At 37.7% G+C, this 20,671-nt stretch overlaps 4 protein-coding genes across 4 annotated transcripts; 1 reads left to right on the top strand and 3 right to left on the bottom strand.

The window, feature by feature from the left end:
* On the top strand, positions 237-3,764 carry LOC104768172. The gene is made up of 2 exons (XM_010492097.1): positions 237-524; positions 654-3,764. The coding sequence occupies exons 1-2, from the start codon at positions 237-239 to the stop codon at positions 3,762-3,764; spliced, it is 3,399 nt and encodes a 1,132-aa protein (XP_010490399.1).
* LOC104767110 (60S ribosomal protein L8-1) lies at positions 9,193-10,521 on the bottom strand. Its single transcript, XM_010491143.2, has 2 exons — positions 10,004-10,521; positions 9,193-9,645 (listed from the first exon to the last, which is right to left on the bottom strand). Exons 1-2 carry the CDS (start codon positions 10,441-10,443, stop codon positions 9,309-9,311), a joined length of 777 nt encoding a protein of 258 aa, XP_010489445.1. The 5' UTR covers positions 10,444-10,521; the 3' UTR covers positions 9,193-9,308.
* LOC104767109 (auxin-induced protein 15A) lies at positions 13,784-14,561 on the bottom strand. The gene has a single exon (XM_010491142.2). It carries the CDS (start codon positions 14,467-14,469, stop codon positions 14,152-14,154), a length of 318 nt encoding a protein of 105 aa, XP_010489444.1. The 5' UTR covers positions 14,470-14,561; the 3' UTR covers positions 13,784-14,151.
* On the bottom strand, positions 18,610-20,402 carry LOC104767108 (transcription initiation factor TFIID subunit 14). Its single transcript, XM_010491141.2, has 6 exons — positions 20,222-20,402; positions 19,918-20,006; positions 19,592-19,813; positions 19,306-19,499; positions 19,105-19,226; positions 18,610-18,869 (listed from the first exon to the last, which is right to left on the bottom strand). Exons 1-6 carry the CDS (start codon positions 20,321-20,323, stop codon positions 18,801-18,803), a joined length of 798 nt encoding a protein of 265 aa, XP_010489443.1. The 5' UTR covers positions 20,324-20,402; the 3' UTR covers positions 18,610-18,800.

Below are 20,671 nucleotides of genomic sequence, written 5' to 3'. Positions count from 1 at the left end.
CAATTACCGATGGTCCGGCTTCACCCCCAAAACATGATCGAGTCATTAACGTTATCTCTGGAGGATCAGAGATAAGTGGAATAACTCACTCAGCTGCAAAAAGAAATACCAGAGCTGTCAGGAACTCTCAAAATAAAGGACACGCTACACAAGGCGACACACCGTCATACAGCATAACTTTTACGACTGATAAAAGCAGCGTACCAACTCTGCATCACGATGCGTTAGTCGTACAAATGACAGTGGCTAACTCTTTGATGAAGAGAATATTAATCGACAATGGAAGCTCAACAAACATCCTTTATATGCAAGCATACAAAGAGTTGGGTCTTGATGAAGGAGGATTGACACGAAAATCTATCCCTTTAGTAGGGTTCAGCGGTGAGGTCAAACAGAGTATTGGTGAAGTGACACTTCCGGTATATGCTGAGGGAGTTAACAAACACACAAAATTTTTGGTAGTGGATTGTGCTTCGGCGTACAATGCTATCATGGGACGCCCTTGGATTCGCGACATGGGTGCTGTTCCATCAACCCTACACCAAACTATCAAGTTTCCCACCCCATGGGGAGTGAAAGAGATATTAGGTGAACAAGAAAGCTCACATTCATGCTACCAAACTACCTTGAAGGGAAAGGGTCAACAATTATAGCAATTACAGAAGCCACCGCTGGTACCTCATGGCGAAGAACCAGAGGTGGAACAACTAGATGAGGTGTCGTTACTCGAAGGTCATCCCGACAAACGGGTAAATGTGGGTTCGAAACTCCCAACCGATATACGGAAGAGGCTTGTCGATTTCCTTAGATCAAACGCTGACTGTTTTGCTTGGACTCACGCGGACATGCCTGGAATTGATCCAGATGTCATAATGCATCAACTTGAAGTAGATCCAGATCATCAACCAGTCAGGCAAAAACGAAGGAAGTTTGCACCTGAACGCGACTCGATAATTAACAAAGAGGTCCAAAATCTCTTGGATGCTGGGTTCATACGTGAAGTGAAGTATCCGGATTGGCTAGCCAATGTGGTGGTCGTTCGAAAGAAAAACGGGAAGTGGCGGGTCTGTATAGATTTCACCGATCTAAACAAGGCATGTCCTAAAGACCCATTCCCGTTACCTCACATCGACAAGCTCGTAGACGCTACCGCTGGACACCAACTGATGAGCTTCATGGATGCCTTTAGCGGCTACAATCAGATTCTAATGCCTCCAGACGACCAAGAGAAGACGACATTCATGACTACACGAGGCATATACTGCTACAAAGTGATGCCGTTCGGTTTAAAGAACGCTGGCTCCACTTACCAAAGACTAGTGAACATGATGTTTGCTAGCCAAATCGGTCAAACTATGGAGGTTTATATCGACGATATGCTGGTAAAGTCGTTGGTGGCAGAGGACCACATAGTACATCTACATCAAGCCTTCACTACACTGCGCAAATACAACATGAAGCTAAACCCTTCAAAGTGTTCGTTTGGTGTTAGTTCAGGCAAGTTCCTTGGGTACATTGTCACGTTCCGAGGAATAGAAGCTAATCCAGACCAAATCAGAGCAATCCAGGGCATTACTCCTCCAAGAAACGTGAAAGACGTGCAGAAGCTCACTGGAAGGATGGCTGCTCTCAGCAGATTTATCTCGAGACTTTCTGATAGATCTCACCCGTTCTTTGCTGCCTTAAGAAAGCCGAAGCCAAAAGACTTTATATGGGACGACAAGTGTGAGGAAGCACTAAAGCATTTGAAGGAGTACCTCACGACACCTCCAGTTTTGTCAAAGGCCAAAGATGGAGAAGTGTTGTTACTGTATCTTGCTGTATCAGAACATGCCGTCAGTGGAGTCCTCGTACGCGAGGAAGGGAGCAAACAATATCCGGTGTACTATGTGAGCAAGTCTCTCTTAGAAGCCGAAACAAGATACAGCCACCTGGAAAAACTAGCGCTTGCATTGATAACAGCGGCAAGGAAGCTGCGTCCTTACTTCCAAGCCCATCCTATCGTGCTAGTAACTTCGTCTCCTATAAAAGCGGTGCTCCACAAACCAGAGGTGTCAGGGAGATTGGCTAAGTGGGCAGTCGAACTTGGAGAGTATGACGTCATTTATAGACCGACCACAGCCATAAAATCGCAAGCATTAGCTGATTTTGTTGCTGAATTCGCACCAAGCATGGTCCGAGAAGTGATAGAAGAGGTAAAAACGCTTCTGGATGGGACAAGAAACGGGGAATGGAAGCTCTATGTCGATGGTTCTAGCAACATTAGAGGAACTGGTCTCGGCCTAGTTCTCATGTCTCCAACAGGCGATACAGCTTCGAGAGCAGTCAGATGCAACTTCCGGGCTACTAACAATGAAGCAGAATATGAGGCACTGATAGCAGGACTAACGTTGGCTCGAGAACTCGGAGCTCAAAACTTAGAAGTGTTTAGCGACTCGCAGTTAGTCGTCAATCAAACCCAAGGGGATTACCAAGCCAAGGATTCTAGTATGGCTAGATACTTGAGTGTAGTGAAGGAGCTTATCAAAGCGTTTGGTAGCTGCAAGATTAGTCAAATTCCGAGAGAAGAGAACAATCATGCAGATGCACTCGCTAACCTTGGATCCGCACTCAAAACTGACACTTCAGTTAATGTACCCCTACTGATTCTACAGTGGCCAACGACTAAAAAAGACATAGAAAAGCAAGAGTCTTGCGTCGTGACGACAAGCGAAACATCGAGTTGGATGACGTCAATACTCAACTATCTTCGAGACGGCGTGTTGCCACTGGATCGCGCTGAATGTAGAAAGATCAAGCAGCAAGCTGCACGATATATTCTCAATGGAGGACAATTATATCGTAGATCATTCTCTGGACCTTATTTGAAGTGTATTACGGCGAGTGAAGCTCAATTAGTCTTGGCCGAGCTACATTTAGGAGAATGTGGAAATCACTCTGGCGCGCGAAATCTAGTGCTAAGAGCCAAGAGGGCCGGATACTACTGGACGACGATGAACGAGGATGCTGTACGATTCGTTCGTCACTGTGACAAATGTCAAAGGTTTGCAAATGTCTCAAGACTGCCACCAGAAAATTTAAAGACAATCAGTTCTCCATGGCCATTCATGAAGTGGGGCATGGATATAGTCGGAAAATTACCAACAGCGCCAGCTCAGAAAGTTTTCCTACTGGCTGTGACTGACTACTTTACAAAGTGGGTGGAAGTAGAGGTGTTCAGCCAAGTCAGAGCGCAAGAAATCAGTAGCTTTATATGGAAGAATGTTATATGCAAATTTGGGGTACCTCATGAGATTGTCACTGACAACGGACCCCAATTTGCATGTAACAAGTTTAAAGATTTCTGCGACAATTGGGGCATAAAATTAAGCTTCGCAACACCAAGGCACCTGCAGTCTAATGGTCAAGCAGAATCGTCAAACAAAACAATTGTCAAACTACTAAAGAAACGCCTAGAGAAGTCTAAAGGAAATTGGGTAGAAGAGCTTCCAGGCGTGTTGTGGGCTTATCGTACCACTACTAAATCATCGACCGGTGAAACACCGTTTTCACTCGTGTATGGAATGGAAGCGGTAATACCCTGTGAAGTAGGCGTAAAAACGGCACGAACCGAACACCCTAACTTGCAGGAGAACGAGAAGCTGATGTGTCTCGAACTTGATCTACTAGACGAGAAACGAGAGACAGCGAAAATAACCAATTGGTGCTATCAACAGGAAGTGGCTAGGAGCTACAACAAAAATGTGCGCACACGAACGTTTTAGGTAGGAGACTGGGTCTTGCGACGTACTTTTCAAAATACAATGGAACAAGGAGCTGGGAAACTCGGTCCCATTTGGGAAGGTCCTTACAAGGTCATCGAAGTTCGTGGGTCAGGAGCCTATAAGCTGCAAAACCATGAAGGAAAAAATCTTCCTAACAGCTGGAATGCCCTGCATCTGAAAAAATACTACTTTTAATGCTTTTGTTTTTTGGTTTTTCACCATTTATTTTTGGTGTTCTTTGATTTTCCCGAGGATTTTCACTACATGTCTCAAGTTATAGACAATGGTTTTAATAAAACTTGATTTTTCGTCTACGTGACATATTTGAGAGCATAGGACACGTCCATGTGATTGTTTAACGTATTGAAGCCGTTGATCCATGAATACATGAACAATAGGCTCTCTACAAAAGATCAAGCAGCAAGCTGCACGACATATTTATTTTTGGTGTAGTCATCTAAACGCGAAACACTCGCTGCAATTACATATTAACGAGACACTCGTTAATATGTAATTGCAGCGAGTGTTTCGCGTTTAGATGACTACACCAAAAATAAATATGTCGTGCAGCTTGCTGCTTGATCTTTTGTAGAGAGCCTATTGTTCATGTATTCATGGATCAACGGCTTCAATACGTTAAACAATCACATGGACGTGTCCTATGCTCTCAAATATGTCACGTAGACGAAAAATCAAGTTTTATTAAAACCATTGTCTATAACTTGAGACATGTAGTGAAAATCCTCGGGAAAATCAAAGAACACCAAAAATAAATGGTGAAAAACCAAAAAACAAAAGCATTAAAAGTAGTATTTTTTCAGATGCAGGGCATTCCAGCTGTTAGGAAGATTTTTTCCTTCATGGTTTTGCAGCTTATAGGCTCCTGACCCACGAACTTCGATGACCTTGTAAGGACCTTCCCAAATGGGACCGAGTTTCCCAGCTCCTTGTTCCATTGTATTTTGAAAAGTACGTCGCAAGACCCAGTCTCCTACCTAAAACGTTCGTGTGCGCACATTTTTGTTGTAGCTCCTAGCCACTTCCTGTTGATAGCACCAATTGGTTATTTTCGCTGTCTCTCGTTTCTCGTCTAGTAGATCAAGTTCGAGACACATCAGCTTCTCGTTCTCCTGCAAGTTAGGGTGTTCGGTTCGTGCCGTTTTTACGCCTACTTCACAGGGTATTACCGCTTCCATTCCATACACGAGTGAAAACGGTGTTTCACCGGTCGATGATTTAGTAGTGGTACGATAAGCCCACAACACGCCTGGAAGCTCTTCTACCCAATTTCCTTTAGACTTCTCTAGGCGTTTCTTCAGTAGTTTGACAATTGTTTTGTTTGACGATTCTGCTTGACCATTAGACTGCGGGTGCCTTGGTGTTGCGAAGCTTAATTTTATGCCCCAATCATCGCAGAAATCTTTAAACTTGTTACATGCAAATTGGGGTCCGTTGTCAGTGACAATCTCATGAGGTACCCCGAATTTGCATATAACATTCTTCCATATAAAGCTACTGACTTCTTGCGCTCTGACTTGGCTGAACGCCTCTGCTTCCACCCACTTTGTAAAGTAGTCAGTCACAGCCAGTAGGAAAACTTTCTGAGCTGGCGCTGTTGGTAATTTTCCGACTATATCCATGCCCCACTTCATGAATGGCCATGGAGAACTGATTGTCTTTAAATTTTCTGGTGGCAGTCTTGAGACATTTGCAAACCTTTGACATTTGTCACAGTGACGAACGAATCGTACAGCATCCTCGTTCATCGTCGTCCAGTAGTATCCGGCCCTCTTGGCTCTTAGCACTAGATTTCGCGCGCCAGAGTGATTTCCACATTCTCCTAAATGTAGCTCGGCCAAGACTAATTGAGCTTCACTCGCCGTAATACACTTCAAATAAGGTCCAGAGAATGATCTACGATATAATTGTCCTCCATTGAGAATATATCGTGCAGCTTGCTGCTTGATCTTTCTACATTCAGCGCGATCCAGTGGCAACACGCCGTCTCGAAGATAGTTGAGTATTGACGTCATCCAACTCGATGTTTCGCTTGTCGTCACGACGCAAGACTCTTGCTTTTCTATGTCTTTTTTAGTCGTTGGCCACTGTAGAATCAGTAGGGGTACATTAACTGAAGTGTCAGTTTTGAGTGCGGATCCAAGGTTAGCGAGTGCATCTGCATGATTGTTCTCTTCTCTCGGAATTTGACTAATCTTGCAGCTACCAAACGCTTTGATAAGCTCCTTCACTACACTCAAGTATCTAGCCATACTAGAATCCTTGGCTTGGTAATCCCCTTGGGTTTGATTGACGACTAACTGCGAGTCGCTAAACACTTCTAAGTTTTGAGCTCCGAGTTCTCGAGCCAACGTTAGTCCTGCTATCAGTGCCTCATATTCTGCTTCATTGTTAGTAGCCCGGAAGTTGCATCTGACTGCTCTCGAAGCTGTATCGCCTGTTGGAGACATGAGAACTAGGCCGAGACCAGTTCCTCTAATGTTGCTAGAACCATCGACATAGAGCTTCCATTCCCCGTTTCTTGTCCCATCCAGAAGCGTTTTTACCTCTTCTATCACTTCTCGGACCATGCTTGGTGCGAATTCAGCAACAAAATCAGCTAATGCTTGCGATTTTATGGCTGTGGTCGGTCTATAAATGACGTCATACTCTCCAAGTTCGACTGCCCACTTAGCCAATCTCCCTGACACCTCTGGTTTGTGGAGCACCGCTTTTATAGGAGACGAAGTTACTTCAACAAACAATTGGTCTGATAAGAAATATGAAGCAGGAGTGGCTACGAAGCTGTTAAGATTAACTTGTCCTTTGTGACAATGTGAAGTTGCATTATGTATATGAATAAATAAATAAAACTCTTACGGAATTAGCCTTGCAAAGAACTATTAAGCTGTTCAAAATATAGGCCACTTTATAGTTCATAGTTTATATAAGATGTTTCAAAATATAAGATGTTTTAGAGAAGTTTTTTGTTTCATAATATAAGATGTTTTTAAGTTTCTATGCAACTTTTAGATTAGTTTAGTATTTTATATCATGCAGTATTGTTTCTGATTGGTTAAACTTGTTAAAAGTAAAGATTTCTTAATTTGCGTACTTTAGTTAAAACATCCTATATTTTGAAACGGAGGGAATACAATATATGAGGGATTAATTAGCTTTACTAAACTTTAGCCATGTTTGAGTGCTTTGAGTGAGAGCAAACATTAGGTTAATAAGTTGTTTGTTTATCTGACGCCTTGGAACTAATTAAGTAGTCCTTCTCAACTTTTGTTCAAAAAGATTCAGTTTTTTTAGATTTAGGGCCAAACAGCTACTGTGGAGATTTACTTCCTCTATACATCAGGACATTGTCCAAACACTTGTCTGGAATCATGGCTAGACCAGAACGATAACTAAACATCCTTGGATCATATTCAACCTGAAGACAGTTATAGAGCAAGAGCAACACAAATCTAGAGGGTCAGAAACCCTTGAGTGTTTTGGAAGGTTTTCCTTTTCAAGGAGCCTTCAACGGTGGATGTTGGCGCTGATGAGAGTCGTTTTATAGTAAGTCTGATGGGAACATGGCCTGTCCGGAGCATAAGCAGCATAAGGGCTCTCGATGGGAAGTTTTGGTACGTTTGAAACAAAAGGAGGTGAGATTTGATGGAAGGTTGAATAAAGTCACGGTTTTCAGTCGCCTTCCATTAAGCTTTTTAGTTCTGCACGTACATCTCCATGATGCAGATTTCTTACCGTAATTTGAATTAAAAAGAGGTAATTTAGATTACCTTAATTCTGCTACCACACCAAAGGAATGATTCTCTCTGTGATAGACTCCCTCAATTGCTAGGGAAATACCGTGAGTCTGCGGTATACCAATACGTCACTCGTTCCCTGGTGAGAAACACTCAACACATGCCGAGTCACTTATACCACTTTGATGGGTGAGAATTGGTGACCTAATCCCTATTTAATAATTACTTAAGCGCACAACTCAATTACCCGGTTTACTACGGTTCGCTAAAGATTTATATATAGATCAAAAAACATACTACAACTGATCAATTCTCGGTTTAATTACGGGTTCGTTAAAGATTACGGTAATCAAAAATTCACCAAGAGAACAAAATGAAAAAGCTCAACGATAATCAAAAACTGGTGATGAAAATTTGGAAATTTATATGTATACTATAAGCTTTTGGAGAGAAAAGACTAAGATTATCGTAGCACTAGAGAAACAAGGTCCAAACGGAAAATACAAGACAACAAAACTTGAAACATATATAGAAAACAGAAACATATATATGGTTAAACAACCCTAGCTAGTCAGCACTGGTGGCTGTACCAGGGAACGGAACGAACCTCCTACCAGCATTGCAATAAGACCAACCTTCTGTCGAGGTGCGTCAACCCTAACCGTTCTGACATTACCATTGTGTTGATGATCACCCTGCTTCTTCCATCTAGATCGAATTCATAGCCACAAACGAACCTTAGTGCATGGCCCATGAGTTTCTCTTCACAATAAGGTACTAGTAGTAGTGGCACGAGTTACCTGCCTTGAGAATCGGCTTCTCTCACCACCAACTTGACCAATCATAGCCCTGCAACCATTGGGGACAATCTTCTTCGAAACATGATGGCATCTTAGATTCTTAATCCTGTCAAAACATATGATTAAATTCGTCTTGTGAAACTACAGAATGTATAAACCAAAGATATATTGTTGTATACTAAAAGAGAATGATTAATCATAGAATCAGCTCAAAAGCAAAATAGAAAAGCTACAATCAAAAATAATGTTTTCATCAAGATATGCATTTACAAGAAGACTACATGATGAGTCCATTTTAGGCACGCACATGGAAGCCTTGGGAATCACCGAGAAGGTTTGCAGCACGCTTAAATCAAAAGTAATTTAAATTACTTCAATTCGGCTATTTAACAAAGGCATGATTCTCTGCAATAGACGACCCTGCCGGTAGCGAGCAGGGTACCACCAACTCTCGAACCCTGGTGAGACTCTCAACCATGCTGAGTCACCACCACTTTAACGAGACAAGAGTTGGTGATATTGCCTCTAATAATTACTACTTAAAGTCTTAAAACATACAACTCAATTACCGGTTTAATCATCCAGTTTACTAATATTTTCTTCCGGTATCAGAAACAAGTTACGCTTTATGTATTAAAAAATTTCAAGATTCACAAAAGAAACAAACCGAATACTTTCAAGTGCAATATCGTTGAAACAAGAGCACTTGGGTAAAGATTTCTAGAATGAATGAGAAATAAAAATTCACGCTTGCACTTTACACGTAATACTTAAAAAGTACATAATTTTCAATATACGCAATAGCACAAAACGAAAAACATTGTGTAATGAAAAAATGCAGTATGATGCATAGCATAACATAAGCTTTTCGAGAGAGAGAGAATAAGGTCATAAAAATCTTTTAGGATTTCAGAACAAGGTTCAAAACGAAACACAGACAACAAAACTTGAAACATAGAAAACTGAGAAACAAAAGTTTATGTTTAACTCTAGTCGGCCTTGGCGGCTGAAGCAGCAGCTTGACCTCTGAGACGACCAGTCCTCCTTGCAGCAATAAGACCAACCTTCTGCCCTGGTGGTGCATCACGCCTAACAGTACTGGCGTGACCAATGTGCTGATGGTTACCACCTCCATGAGGATGCTCCACTGGATTCATAGCCACACCACGAACCTTAGGCCATGAGTTTCTCTTCACACGATACTTGTGGTACGCGTTTCCTGCCTTGAGCATTGGCTTCTCAGTTCTTCCACCCCCAGCAACTTGACCAATCATAGCCCTGCATCCACTTGGGACAATCTTCTTGGAACCAGACGGCAACTTAACCCTATCCAAACCATTTCATCATGTATTATTAGTCATTGTGAAATACCAAAAGTAACAAACAAATACATTGTTAACTACCACAAAATAGCAGTATAATCATAGATATTGAATCAAATGCTACAATCAATATCATATTAGCATTTACAATAGCTTTCCCACTTTCTAAATGACGAAATGATTCCATTACGAGCAGCATAAGCTACACTAAACAATCGACAAATCTGAAAATGATATATAAGCAATTCATTCAAATCATCATAATCAACCACCAAACAATACTCAGATCTGAAAATGTTATCAACAGCAAACCATGAAATGTGTAATTACGAGTTACAAAAGATTGGATTAGAGAAACAAACCTAGTGGTGTCGTTGTCGGGGTTGTGAGCGATAACAATGGCGTAATCACCTGAAGCTCTAGCGAGGACACCACGGTCACCAACGTGATGCTCAACGTTGCAGACGACGGCTCCTTCAGGGATAGATCTAAGAGGGAGAACATTTCCGACGACGAGAGTAGCTTTCTTACCGCAGTACAAGAACTGACCGGTGTACATACCTTCGGCGGCAACGAAGAGCTCCTTCTGTTTCTTGAAACGGAAAGGATGACGGAAAGTGACGCGAGCAAGCGGCGCACCACGTCCTGGATCGTGGATGATCTCCGTCACGACGCCCTTGAGGTAACCATTTCGCTCGCCGAAATCGAGGCTGCGGAACTTGGCCGGACCTTTGCGGTGGTGAGTGTGGGATTTGAAGACGGAACCCGCTCCCTTACGTTGAGCTCTGATGACACGACCCATGGTGGAATGCTCTCGGCGGCGGCGACGATGTTTACAATTTTTTTAGGGTTTTGAGATCCAACTTACTATGAGTGTAAAATTCGCCCTTTTATCCTGCAACCTGACGTTTGTTCAAACCCTAATGGGCCTTTATGGATTACTTCGATCGATATGGGCCATATGAAACCCAAACCTATAACGCTGAGAAAAAAGCCCTTGTACAAGAATCTTCCAAACCCCATCACATTGATGAGAGAGTCCCCCTATTCGGTATGTTTAGTCCCGGATTTCGGATTCAGATCAGACCGATTAATCCGGTTGCTGACCGGATCAAAATGGCAAATAATAATATCTAGATGCAGTATCAAGTTGCAGTATATGGACGCAACATCTAGATAATGTTCGTTTGTGTTTTCGTTCATGTATTCATAAATTGTATTTCGATTCAATTATGTTTGTCTTATAATTTGATATTGTATCTCAATATAATATATGTAAAATACCAAAAAAACCTTTATTTTATGTTAAATATGTTTTAGTGGTTTAAATTTACTTATGTTTTTTTACTTATTTTCATATATATTATATAAATATTTAAAAATGAGATTTTGTATTTTTGGTAGAAAAACAAAATTTTGCAGTTTTGGCGGAAAAACGAGATTTTGGCGGGAAAACATAATTTTGCGTTTTTGGCGGGAAAACATAATTTTGCGTTTTTGGCGGGAAAACATAATTTTGCGTTTTTGGCGGGAAAACATAATTTTGCGTTTTTGGCGGGAAAACATAATTTTGCGTTTTTGGCGGGAAAACATAATTTTGCGTTTTTGGCGGGAAAACATAATTTTGCGTTTTTGGCGGGAAAACATAATTTTGCGTTTTTGGCGGGAAAACATAATTTTGCGTTTTTGGCGGGAAAACATAATTTTGCGTTTTTGGCGGGAAAACATAATTTTGCGTTTTTGGCGGGAAAACATAATTTTGCGTTTTTGGCGGGAAAACATAATTTTGCGTTTTTGGCGGGAAAACATAATTTTGCGTTTTTGGCGGGAAAACATAATTTTGCGTTTTTGGCGGGAAAACATAATTTTGCGTTTTTGGCGGGAAAACATAATTTTGCGTTTTTGGCGGGAAAACATAATTTTGCGTTTTTGGCGGGAAAACATAATTTTGCGTTTTTGGCGGGAAAACATAATTTTGCGTTTTTGGCGGGAAAACATAATTTTGCGTTTTTGGCGGGAAAACATAATTTTGCGTTTTTGGCGGGAAAACATAATTTTGCGTTTTTGGCGGGAAAACATAATTTTGCGTTTTTGGCGGGAAAACATAATTTTGCGTTTTTGGCGGGAAAACATAATTTTGCGTTTTTGGCGGGAAAACATAATTTTGCGTTTTTGGCGGGAAAACATAATTTTGCGTTTTTGGCGGGAAAACATAATTTTGCGTTTTTGGCGGGAAAACATAATTTTGCGTTTTTGGCGGGAAAACATAATTTTGTGGTTTTGGCAGAAAAACAAGATTTTGCGATTTTGGCGGGAAAACATAATTTTGTGGTTTTGGCGGAAAAACGAGATTTTGGCGGGAAAACGAGATTTTGCGGTTTTGGCGGGTAAACGAGATTTCGCGAGTTTGGCGGAAAACGTAACTTTGCAGTTTTGACGGGAAAACATAATTTTGCGTTTTTGGCGGGAAAACGTAATTTTGCGGTTTTGACGGAAAACGTAACTATGTGGTTTTGACGGGAAAACGTAAATTTTTGGTTTTGGCGGGAAAACAAGTTTTCATGTTTTTGTGTTTTTTGGTAGGAAAACAAAATTTTGCGGTTTGATGGGAAAAGCGAAATTTTGCGGTTTTGGCGGGAAAACGAGATTTTGCGGGTTTAGAGAAAAATGAGATTTTGCAGGTTGGTAGGTGAAAAATTGGAATTTTAGAGTTGTACGTATATTAGAATTGAGAAAAAATATTTTGTAATTATTTAATTAAAATAGGGGTATTTTTGACTTTTACAAATTATTGATGAGTTTATCTCATCCAAACTCTCTAAAAAATTTCATCCAGAAATTCAGTTTTTTGGATGAGTTTTTAAAATGTATCCAGATATTGTATCTAGATGAGTTCCTAACTGTTACTAAACGAACAATAATAACATTTGCATCCATATATTACATCTGGTTTACCAAATGAAGATGACGTATATAATATACCACTAGCATGTATAATGGCAACAATAACTTATTTAATGCAAAAAAACACCTCCAAAATAACAATAAACAATTATTTGGAGAAACACATAATATGGGCAAGCTAGCTTCTGAGCAGACCATTTTTATATGTTACTAACCTACGGTTTGTAGTACTTTGTCCAATCCGGATTATAAATTCAGATTAACGAGGACGCTAACCGAAATCAAAATTAGTAAAATCGCAATATTATTTACTTAAAACTGATTTGAACTTAAGATAAATTAATATCAAGCTGATGAATCTAGATGAAATACTATATATATAACAATGAGTCTTATGATACTTTGAGTTTGAGATATAGGTTATTAATAGGTTATTATAAAATGATGATGATGATGTTATGAAACTGGATATGATTATGAAAACATTTCTAATTCGTCGATGATATATCCACTAGCATCTATGATGTCAACAATAGCATATTTTAATTCAAAAATAAACAATTGTTTGAGAACACATAATATGGGCAAACTAGCTTCAGAGGGGACAATGCATTTTTAAAATTGTTATCCAAAAAAGAAGAGAAATGAAGAAGATTAATGTGATCATGATACCATTCTGCTTTGCTAGGAAGGTGGACATGATAGTTTGGCGATCTATGTGTTCTGCTCAAGATAAAACATAATGGGGACATCAAATTAGCTAATCTGTATTACGGAAGATTCTTTTGGTTTTAGGTAACAACCATAAATAATACGCATAGATACAAAATATGTGGAGGGACTGGGTTTGGTAGGACCATAATGATCTATCAAAAAAATCTGACTCAATAATTGATATCATTACACATAATCAAATCTTTTTAGAGTATTACTACTACTTGCTAATTAAGACTACGTACATGGTAAAAGAAATGAAACAAATACGGTAATTAACACTCCAACAAATAAAATACTACATACATACATTATAGCAATAGCAATTCTATTGAGGTGACTAAATTAAAATATCGAATGTGTTATATATTTCTATCACTATTTTTGACAAATGGCAGCCGTGATATACGGTTGAATAGTTTTAGTCAAATTAAAAGGTTAAGAACGTGAGTTAAGAACGTGAGTTATGAATTGTTGGACTTGGAGCATCCATGTATATAATATAAAAAAAATCTCAACATATATTAACTATGCGGATTCATATAATACATAAACATCGTTACCACAAGTCCACAAGATGATCAATGATCATAACCAATTAATTTGTAGAGAGTTAACTAGCTATAATCCTCTCAAGATGAACAGTCAACCTTTTTACGTTGCCTTGAGGGAAAAAGTCTCCCACTCCCACCCAACCCCAACTATTACAAAATATTAAGATTACTAACAAATTTAGTTTAAGAAAAAGAATGAAAAAAACCCCAAACGGGTTAATAATGCCTAACGAAGCTTCTTAGCCATGTTCTTCCGTCTTAATCAGAAAATCCTTAAAAATGACTTTTTTTGTTTCTTGTTTTTGGATCTATCTTCAAGAATCTAAGAAGATCGAGCTTTATCTAAACATGGAGATAAGTGACCTGAAGAAGACTTCATCACAAGGCAAGGTTATACCCATATCATGGTTAAACCCAAACTCTTCCTCAGCTCGGCGGAGCAAAGTTTGGAACTCGGAGTGGTCGAGCCAAGAAATGGGAACGATGTACCGACTTCGGTTCTGTCCAACGTAAACCGGAAAATGACCTTTTGGCACGTCTTGAGGAAGATCATCTTCTTGGTTCTTCATCTTTCTTAGACTCGAGCATCTCTTTACCATTTGCTTGATAGATGCCTTTTGAGACAACGTTGCTTTGCTCGATCTCTTTATTGCCATTGTTCTTTCTTTTCTTTTCTTCTTTTGTTTTTCGTGGATTTAGTTTTTGATTGAAGAATGATATGGAGGTAAGGGGTACAATGGAGAAGTATTTATATGGACAGTTTAGAAGGCTAATAAATTAATATATTGATGATAGTTGATGCAGTATTTTACTATACCTTTATAAATTGGGTGGTATAGTTTTTTTCTTTTTTCTTTTGTCATCAAATTGGGTAGTATAGTTATTGATTGCAAATAAATATAGGTTTGGTTCCTTATGACGTTGACCAAATAGTGACAATAATATCATATATGTATTAAATGTATGTTACATTCAAATTTGCATGTAAATATACAAGGACAAAATATCAAATTATGTTGACTAACAAATAACAATAGGTAAAACTAAAAACTGTATACCTTCATAATTTGGTTACCTTACAATATTTTAGATCATAATTAGATTGATTATTTATGACGTTGACACAATTTGTGATTAGCTAGATTTATATGTATCTCGTACCCAAAAAATCAAAATCGACGACTAACCATTAGAAACACATGGAGTGGTTTTGCATTGGGATAAAAATCAATTAAAACACACGTAAACACGTATATGTATATTTTGGGGGAAAAAATTACAAAATTAATTTGTGAATTTGTGGCAAAGCATGAACCCCGTACATGGATTCGAGTTCTAGTTTCACTAGGCCTTCCAAATTAAGATGGCGGGTACAATGTATTCCAGAGACTTAAGTCCGATGAAACTGAACTTCCTAAAGCTAATCACATAAATAGAAAAAAATACTAATGATATCTATATAAATCATATATGAAGAAAAAAACTAATTAAACCAATCAAATTTCCTGTTTTGATTCATTAGGACACCTAGCTAGATTCTTTGTTCTTGTGAAAGCAAAATCATGTGAGATGTAGGAGGTGAGGGCAAATAAAACATCGAGGACAGAACCAACAAGGACAAGAGAGAGATGCAATAAAAACTGTGAAAGAATGTATAAAAAACAAAGTTTGGTAGGGACTATAACATTGCCCTACAATGTCTCCTTATTGCCTTTACATACTTAGACAAGTTTACAAAACAAATGTCCATTTTCTTCTCTTACGTCCCTTTAAATATCATATAAATGAGCCAATGGCCCCGTTAGATACATATCTATTTAATGTACAGTTGTACATAGATTACGGACGAAGTAAAAGAGATTTGTAAGTTGTAACAAAAGTACGTACTTGACGAGATACATATATAATAAGGACTCGACATAAAAGATTGCGCAAAACCATTGTCTTTATTTTGCATATACGTACAAGTGTATTTTGTTAATTACAATTGTACATTATTGAAACGTAACAGAAAATATATATATATATATATATATTTTGCCTCATCAAAAACAAAAAACATAAGAGGACACGTTGTTGTTATTTTTTTTTTGTTTTTATTTCTCTCTTCGAACAATGTCATCTTGATCTAAGACAAAACTAATCTTTAGAGTTAACATTTCAGATTTTACAATAGTGACCAAAAATGTATATCCAATAGATAGAGATTTTGTTCTACACCCTTGTGACTGAATCACCACTGTTTCACTTTTTTTTTTTTAAATCACTTGAAAGTCCATATTATATGTTTTTTTTATACCATTTTTTTTCTTCAATAATGGTTATTAGAATCTATACATATTCTGAAATACTCTTGAGATAATTTTTTTGTTAAAGAAAATACTCTTGAGATGATGATCGTTTCTTTGTCAATTTTCATTTTGTCTTTTAATAATACATATATCCTATATATAAAAAAGATAATGATAAAGGATATATGTTCCCATGTGAAAATTAGAACATTAATGCTTTAGGCTCGAACCTAATCTTTTGTTTTGTTATGAAAGCCATCATCATCGAGGCCGATGCCTTGTGTTCACGTACTTCTTCGCCGTCCTTAATGATACTATACCTTCTTTATTTCTCTTTGTCAACGTTCAACTTCTTCTTCTTCTTTTTTTTAACTTTTCTTATTGGATCAAAAATTCATAATGAATCAAAAGCATACTAGAAACGTTTTTCTTAGTATAAAACCTTGGTAATTTCTTGGCCGTCCTTATTGTTATTTCACTTTTAAGCCAACCCAAATCAAAAGCGATGTCACTTATTAGATCACTTTTATTCAACTATTATATACAAAGAGAAACACAAGTTAGTCTAAGAAGAAAAAACAAGTAAAGAAAAGTCAAAAAGATGAGTGGTGTGGGATCGAAGAGTGGGACAGTGAGATGATGTGATGTATGGCTGAATATAAATGGCGCCACCTGTTGTGGTTGTAACTCGGAGACACTATCAATTCATTCCTCGTTGAGTGTTGACATCAACCGAAAGCCCCAACACTTCGAATCTATGATTGATAAATCTTCCTTGAATGCAAATGGATGATTTAAACTAAGAAGTTAAAAGAGTTGAATAAGTATTTAGTTATATTATTATTATTGAGATAAATAAGTTAAGAAAATGATTCAATCCGTTCAATTATAAATGGTTGGAATGAAACTCATTCATTTTTTTCCATTCTCTCATTAGTCTAATTGTCTCATCTTTTAATATACTGATTTTATAATAATTTCTTTATTGATTTATATGTTTTATATTTTTTATATATTATTTAAATTAAAAATCATAAACCTATAAGTAATATTTATATATTATTCAAAATTAAAAATCATAAAACTATAAGTAATCAACAAAATTTTAAGTTTTTGGTGACAAATTTTATGAGATTTAGTACTGGTTATCGGATCTTGAGTTTTAAAAAAATTCAAAGTTCGTGAATTTTTTTTTAAAGATTTATTCGGTCGCCCCAACTTTTAATTTAGTTGTTGCATGTTCTATTAATAAATTTAAATTTATATTATTAAGCACAGATTATAAGATTTTTAAAAAAATATATATAGATATGATCACAGAAAGTCGCATGTTCAACATAAACACCTCAAGAATTAACAAAAAAATAAATAGCACTTTCTTTTTTACAAATATACTCTAACTTGCAAATAATGTTAGATGTAACTCATGTAAGTTAAATTTGTGTATATTTTAGGACAAAACTACAAGAAAGTTGAATTTATGTATATTTTGGGACAAAACTACAAGTAACATTTTTTTGTTTTTGACATAAGTAACATATATTAAGTTTTCAAATTCGAAGAATATATTTACACTTCTCGTCATGATAGTTTAGATTTGATATATAAATTATTTGTCATTTTCAAATTTTGAAAGTAGCATGACTAGATTATGAGTTAAATTTCGATTTTNTTTTTTTTTTTTTTTTTTTTTTTTTTTTTTTTTTTTTTTTTTTTGCAAATTGAGGGTAAAGATGTTATTTGGAGGGTAAAATCAAAGAGAAATAGATTGGGGAAAAATAGATTGATAAAGAAACAAGAAGAAGACAAGGAATTGGAAATAGAAGAGTCAAGAAAATAAGAAGAGGCTGATGTGTGAAGGGTCCATTGTCTTGAAATCATAAGACTCTCCCATGTGGATACTATCCAAAAACCTAAAACACCACCTAAGCAAAGAGGGGTCATAATACATAAACAGACATATATTCTTCACCTTCAACTATGAGCCACCAGTTTCATTTCTTGGATAACCCTAAAGTGGGGAAGTTCATTTCCCATGTTCTATGGCCACAATGAGAAACAATGATTTCGACATCTTTGTCTCTCTCCCTCTTTCGGTTTCCAAGGTCACATGTGATTTTTTTGAATTTCACTTAACAAGAGCCTGATAAACGTCATTGTCAAGGTCCCCTCTCAGTGAGAAGTGAATGTGTGTCTCTTCTATAAACTAAACAAGTCTGCAAATGCCTAAATTCGATTCAATCTTCCTATGAAAATGACAATTAGTAGACAATACCGGTTTCTCAATGCCTCCTCTGCAATCCAATGAAAGCATGAAAGATACAGAGCTTTACCTTTAGGATACTATGTCAAACAACATGATGAAATCAAACAAACCATTTAGAAATGTTAGGTGTAAGTTGTGTTTTCACATGTTCACCAACGAGCTGCAAACCTATGATGCTTATGTTTGAGAGAAACTTGTAACAAAAAAGCAAACAAAATGAACAAAAGCATAAGCATTAGTACTTTGTAGGTACAGACACCGATATTGACTACAAAGAGGTTCTTTTTTTACATGTTCTAACAGTTAGCACAGTTGCTCAGATATTAAGACATCTCAGGTTTTAAACCCCCATCGAGATTTGTTAACGGTATCACAAAAATTTTCTGCGCAAACTCCTTTATGATCATCAACATTAGTAGCCAGAGGAAGACTAAAGTCCTTCAGGTTGCCCATCTACCATGATCAGCTGTCGTTTTAGCTTGGCGATATCAGCTTGCACCTATTAGATTAAGATTATACATACAGTCGGTTAATAAGAATTTCTAACACAATTCTATAAAAATCAAGACAAAGGCTTTGTCACAAAGCCAAACAAGAATGCTCCCCAAGTCTAACTGCTATTTAAGTTTGAGCAGAGGAAATTGTAGCTGTATCATTTAAGAAATCCACGTTAAATGTGAGCAATTCTATTAATGAAATATAAGAAATTGAAAGTGAAGTAGAAATGCAGAAACCTTCTGACGAGCTGCCGTAAGTGTAAAAAGCTCATCTGCTTCTGAAAACGTCAAAAACCATTGACTGAGTGGATGATCCTTAGTGTCTCCATTTCTCAACTGATGATACGTATCAGCAACTCCTGCAACATTACAATGTGAGAATTAACCATGCTTCTGGCAAAAACTGTTCCTTCACTAGAGACCAGAACAAGAATGTACCTGTAGGAGGCAGGTTGAAACCATCTGGAAGGTTAGAGATGTGCACGGCAGGGTGATTATAAACACGGGTGAGGAAACTCTCAAAAGGATCAGGGAAGACAATTTCATTGTAAGACTCAGCGACAACTGGTATCTTGATAGACTTAGGAACAGAACCATATTCATTCTCCGGGTTCAGCTTTAAGACATGAGACCTGCAAAGAATGTTCAATAGCTCTTCAGATGTATATAAACCACAACTTAAGATCACCACTGAAAACTCACAATCACACATGGGGAAACTCACAACTCCAACTTCTTTTCACAGACATCGGTATGGAGGAAAACAGTAATGTCGATTTTGAATTCTCCCCAACCACACTCAGACAATGCAAAGGGAGGAGAATCAACCACTCTAGTTGGGTTCTTAAAACTTGGATGCAAATGGAAGATGACCCGCTTGATAACCACACCAAGATCCTCATTCGTAGCTCCACGTACATAGACAGTCCACTTATGTGTTCGATATCTAGTTCACGTAAACATAAAACCCAAAAAAAGATCAAAGATTGGAGCATTACCATAACAACTCTTGAAGTCGGAACATGAAAAAAAGAGATAAAAATCACTCACTCAGTGGCTCTCTTTCCAAGAAAAAAAGCAACCGATCCACACACAATTGGAAGATAAACTTCAACATCTTTGATCCTTCTTCTCCCACTCTACCAAATCACATTTAAAAAAAAAAACTAAAAAAAAATTCAGAACCTTGAACATTTCAAAATTTCCGAAGACGATTAAAAATCGAAACTTTCATAGTTTTCATGCATAATCGAAGACACGAGAAACTAAGAAAACGAAACCTAACAAAATAATTAATCGGAGAAAGAATCAAAGGTGGCATTTTTAGGGTTTTATCGACAACAGAACAATGTACCTCATCTTCGCGATCATCAATTGTTCTACCCATTCCGAACATACGTAGCTTCTGGGGAGGAGACGCATCAGTTTCAGACATAACCTCCATATCAGACTCCATGGCAACCGAAGAAATTGCTTTCGAAATCGCACTGTTCAACTCTCTTTTTTTCTCTTTCGCCGATCGCAGAGGAGGGAAACCAAAACGATCGATTTGGGGTTTTAGAGATAAACACTTCAACACAAGTCAAGTCGTACGGAACAGAGAGCCACGTCATTGCGTATGAGACGTGGATAAAAGACGTTGGTTAATTCTCTCTGCCACGTCATTCACAATTTTGACACGTTGGCAATCTGTATCAATACTTTGTGCCGTCTTATATACGGACGTAAGAACTACCTGTCGTTTTTTGGAGTTAAGGAAACAAAGACTGAACGTTTGCCAAAAACAAAAAAAAAAAAAAAAAAA

The sequence above is a fragment of the Camelina sativa genome, chromosome 19 (assembly GCF_000633955.1).
Source record: "Camelina sativa cultivar DH55 chromosome 19, Cs, whole genome shotgun sequence".
NCBI lineage: Eukaryota > Viridiplantae > Streptophyta > Magnoliopsida > Brassicales > Brassicaceae > Camelina > Camelina sativa.
This window is presented reverse-complemented; position numbering and strand designations above follow the sequence as displayed.

What these genes read in the sequence shown, in the direction of transcription:
- LOC104768172 (XM_010492097.1), top strand. Translation starts at nt 237, where the DNA reads ATGACAGTGGCTAACTCTTTGATGAAGAGAATATTAATCGACAATGGA. An exon ending in GGATTCGCGACATGGGTGCT is followed by an intron (nt 525 to 653) that starts GTTCCATCAACC and finishes CAACAATTATAG; the next exon opens with CAATTACAGAAGCCACCGCT.
- LOC104767110 (XM_010491143.2), bottom strand. Translation starts at nt 10,443, where the DNA reads ATGGGTCGTGTCATCAGAGCTCAACGTAAGGGAGCGGGTTCCGTCTTC. An exon ending in CCCGACAACGACACCACTAG is followed by an intron (nt 9,646 to 10,003) that starts GTTTGTTTCTCT and finishes TGGTTTGGATAG; the next exon opens with GGTTAAGTTGCCGTCTGGTT.
- LOC104767109 (XM_010491142.2), bottom strand. Translation starts at nt 14,469, where the DNA reads ATGGCAATAAAGAGATCGAGCAAAGCAACGTTGTCTCAAAAGGCATCT.
- LOC104767108 (XM_010491141.2), bottom strand. Translation starts at nt 20,323, where the DNA reads ATGGAGTCTGATATGGAGGTTATGTCTGAAACTGATGCGTCTCCTCCC. An exon ending in TTGATGATCGCGAAGATGAG is followed by an intron (nt 20,007 to 20,221) that starts GTACATTGTTCT and finishes GTGATTTGGTAG; the next exon opens with AGTGGGAGAAGAAGGATCAA. An exon ending in CTTGGAAAGAGAGCCACTGA is followed by an intron (nt 19,814 to 19,917) that starts GTGAGTGATTTT and finishes TACGTGAACTAG; the next exon opens with ATATCGAACACATAAGTGGA.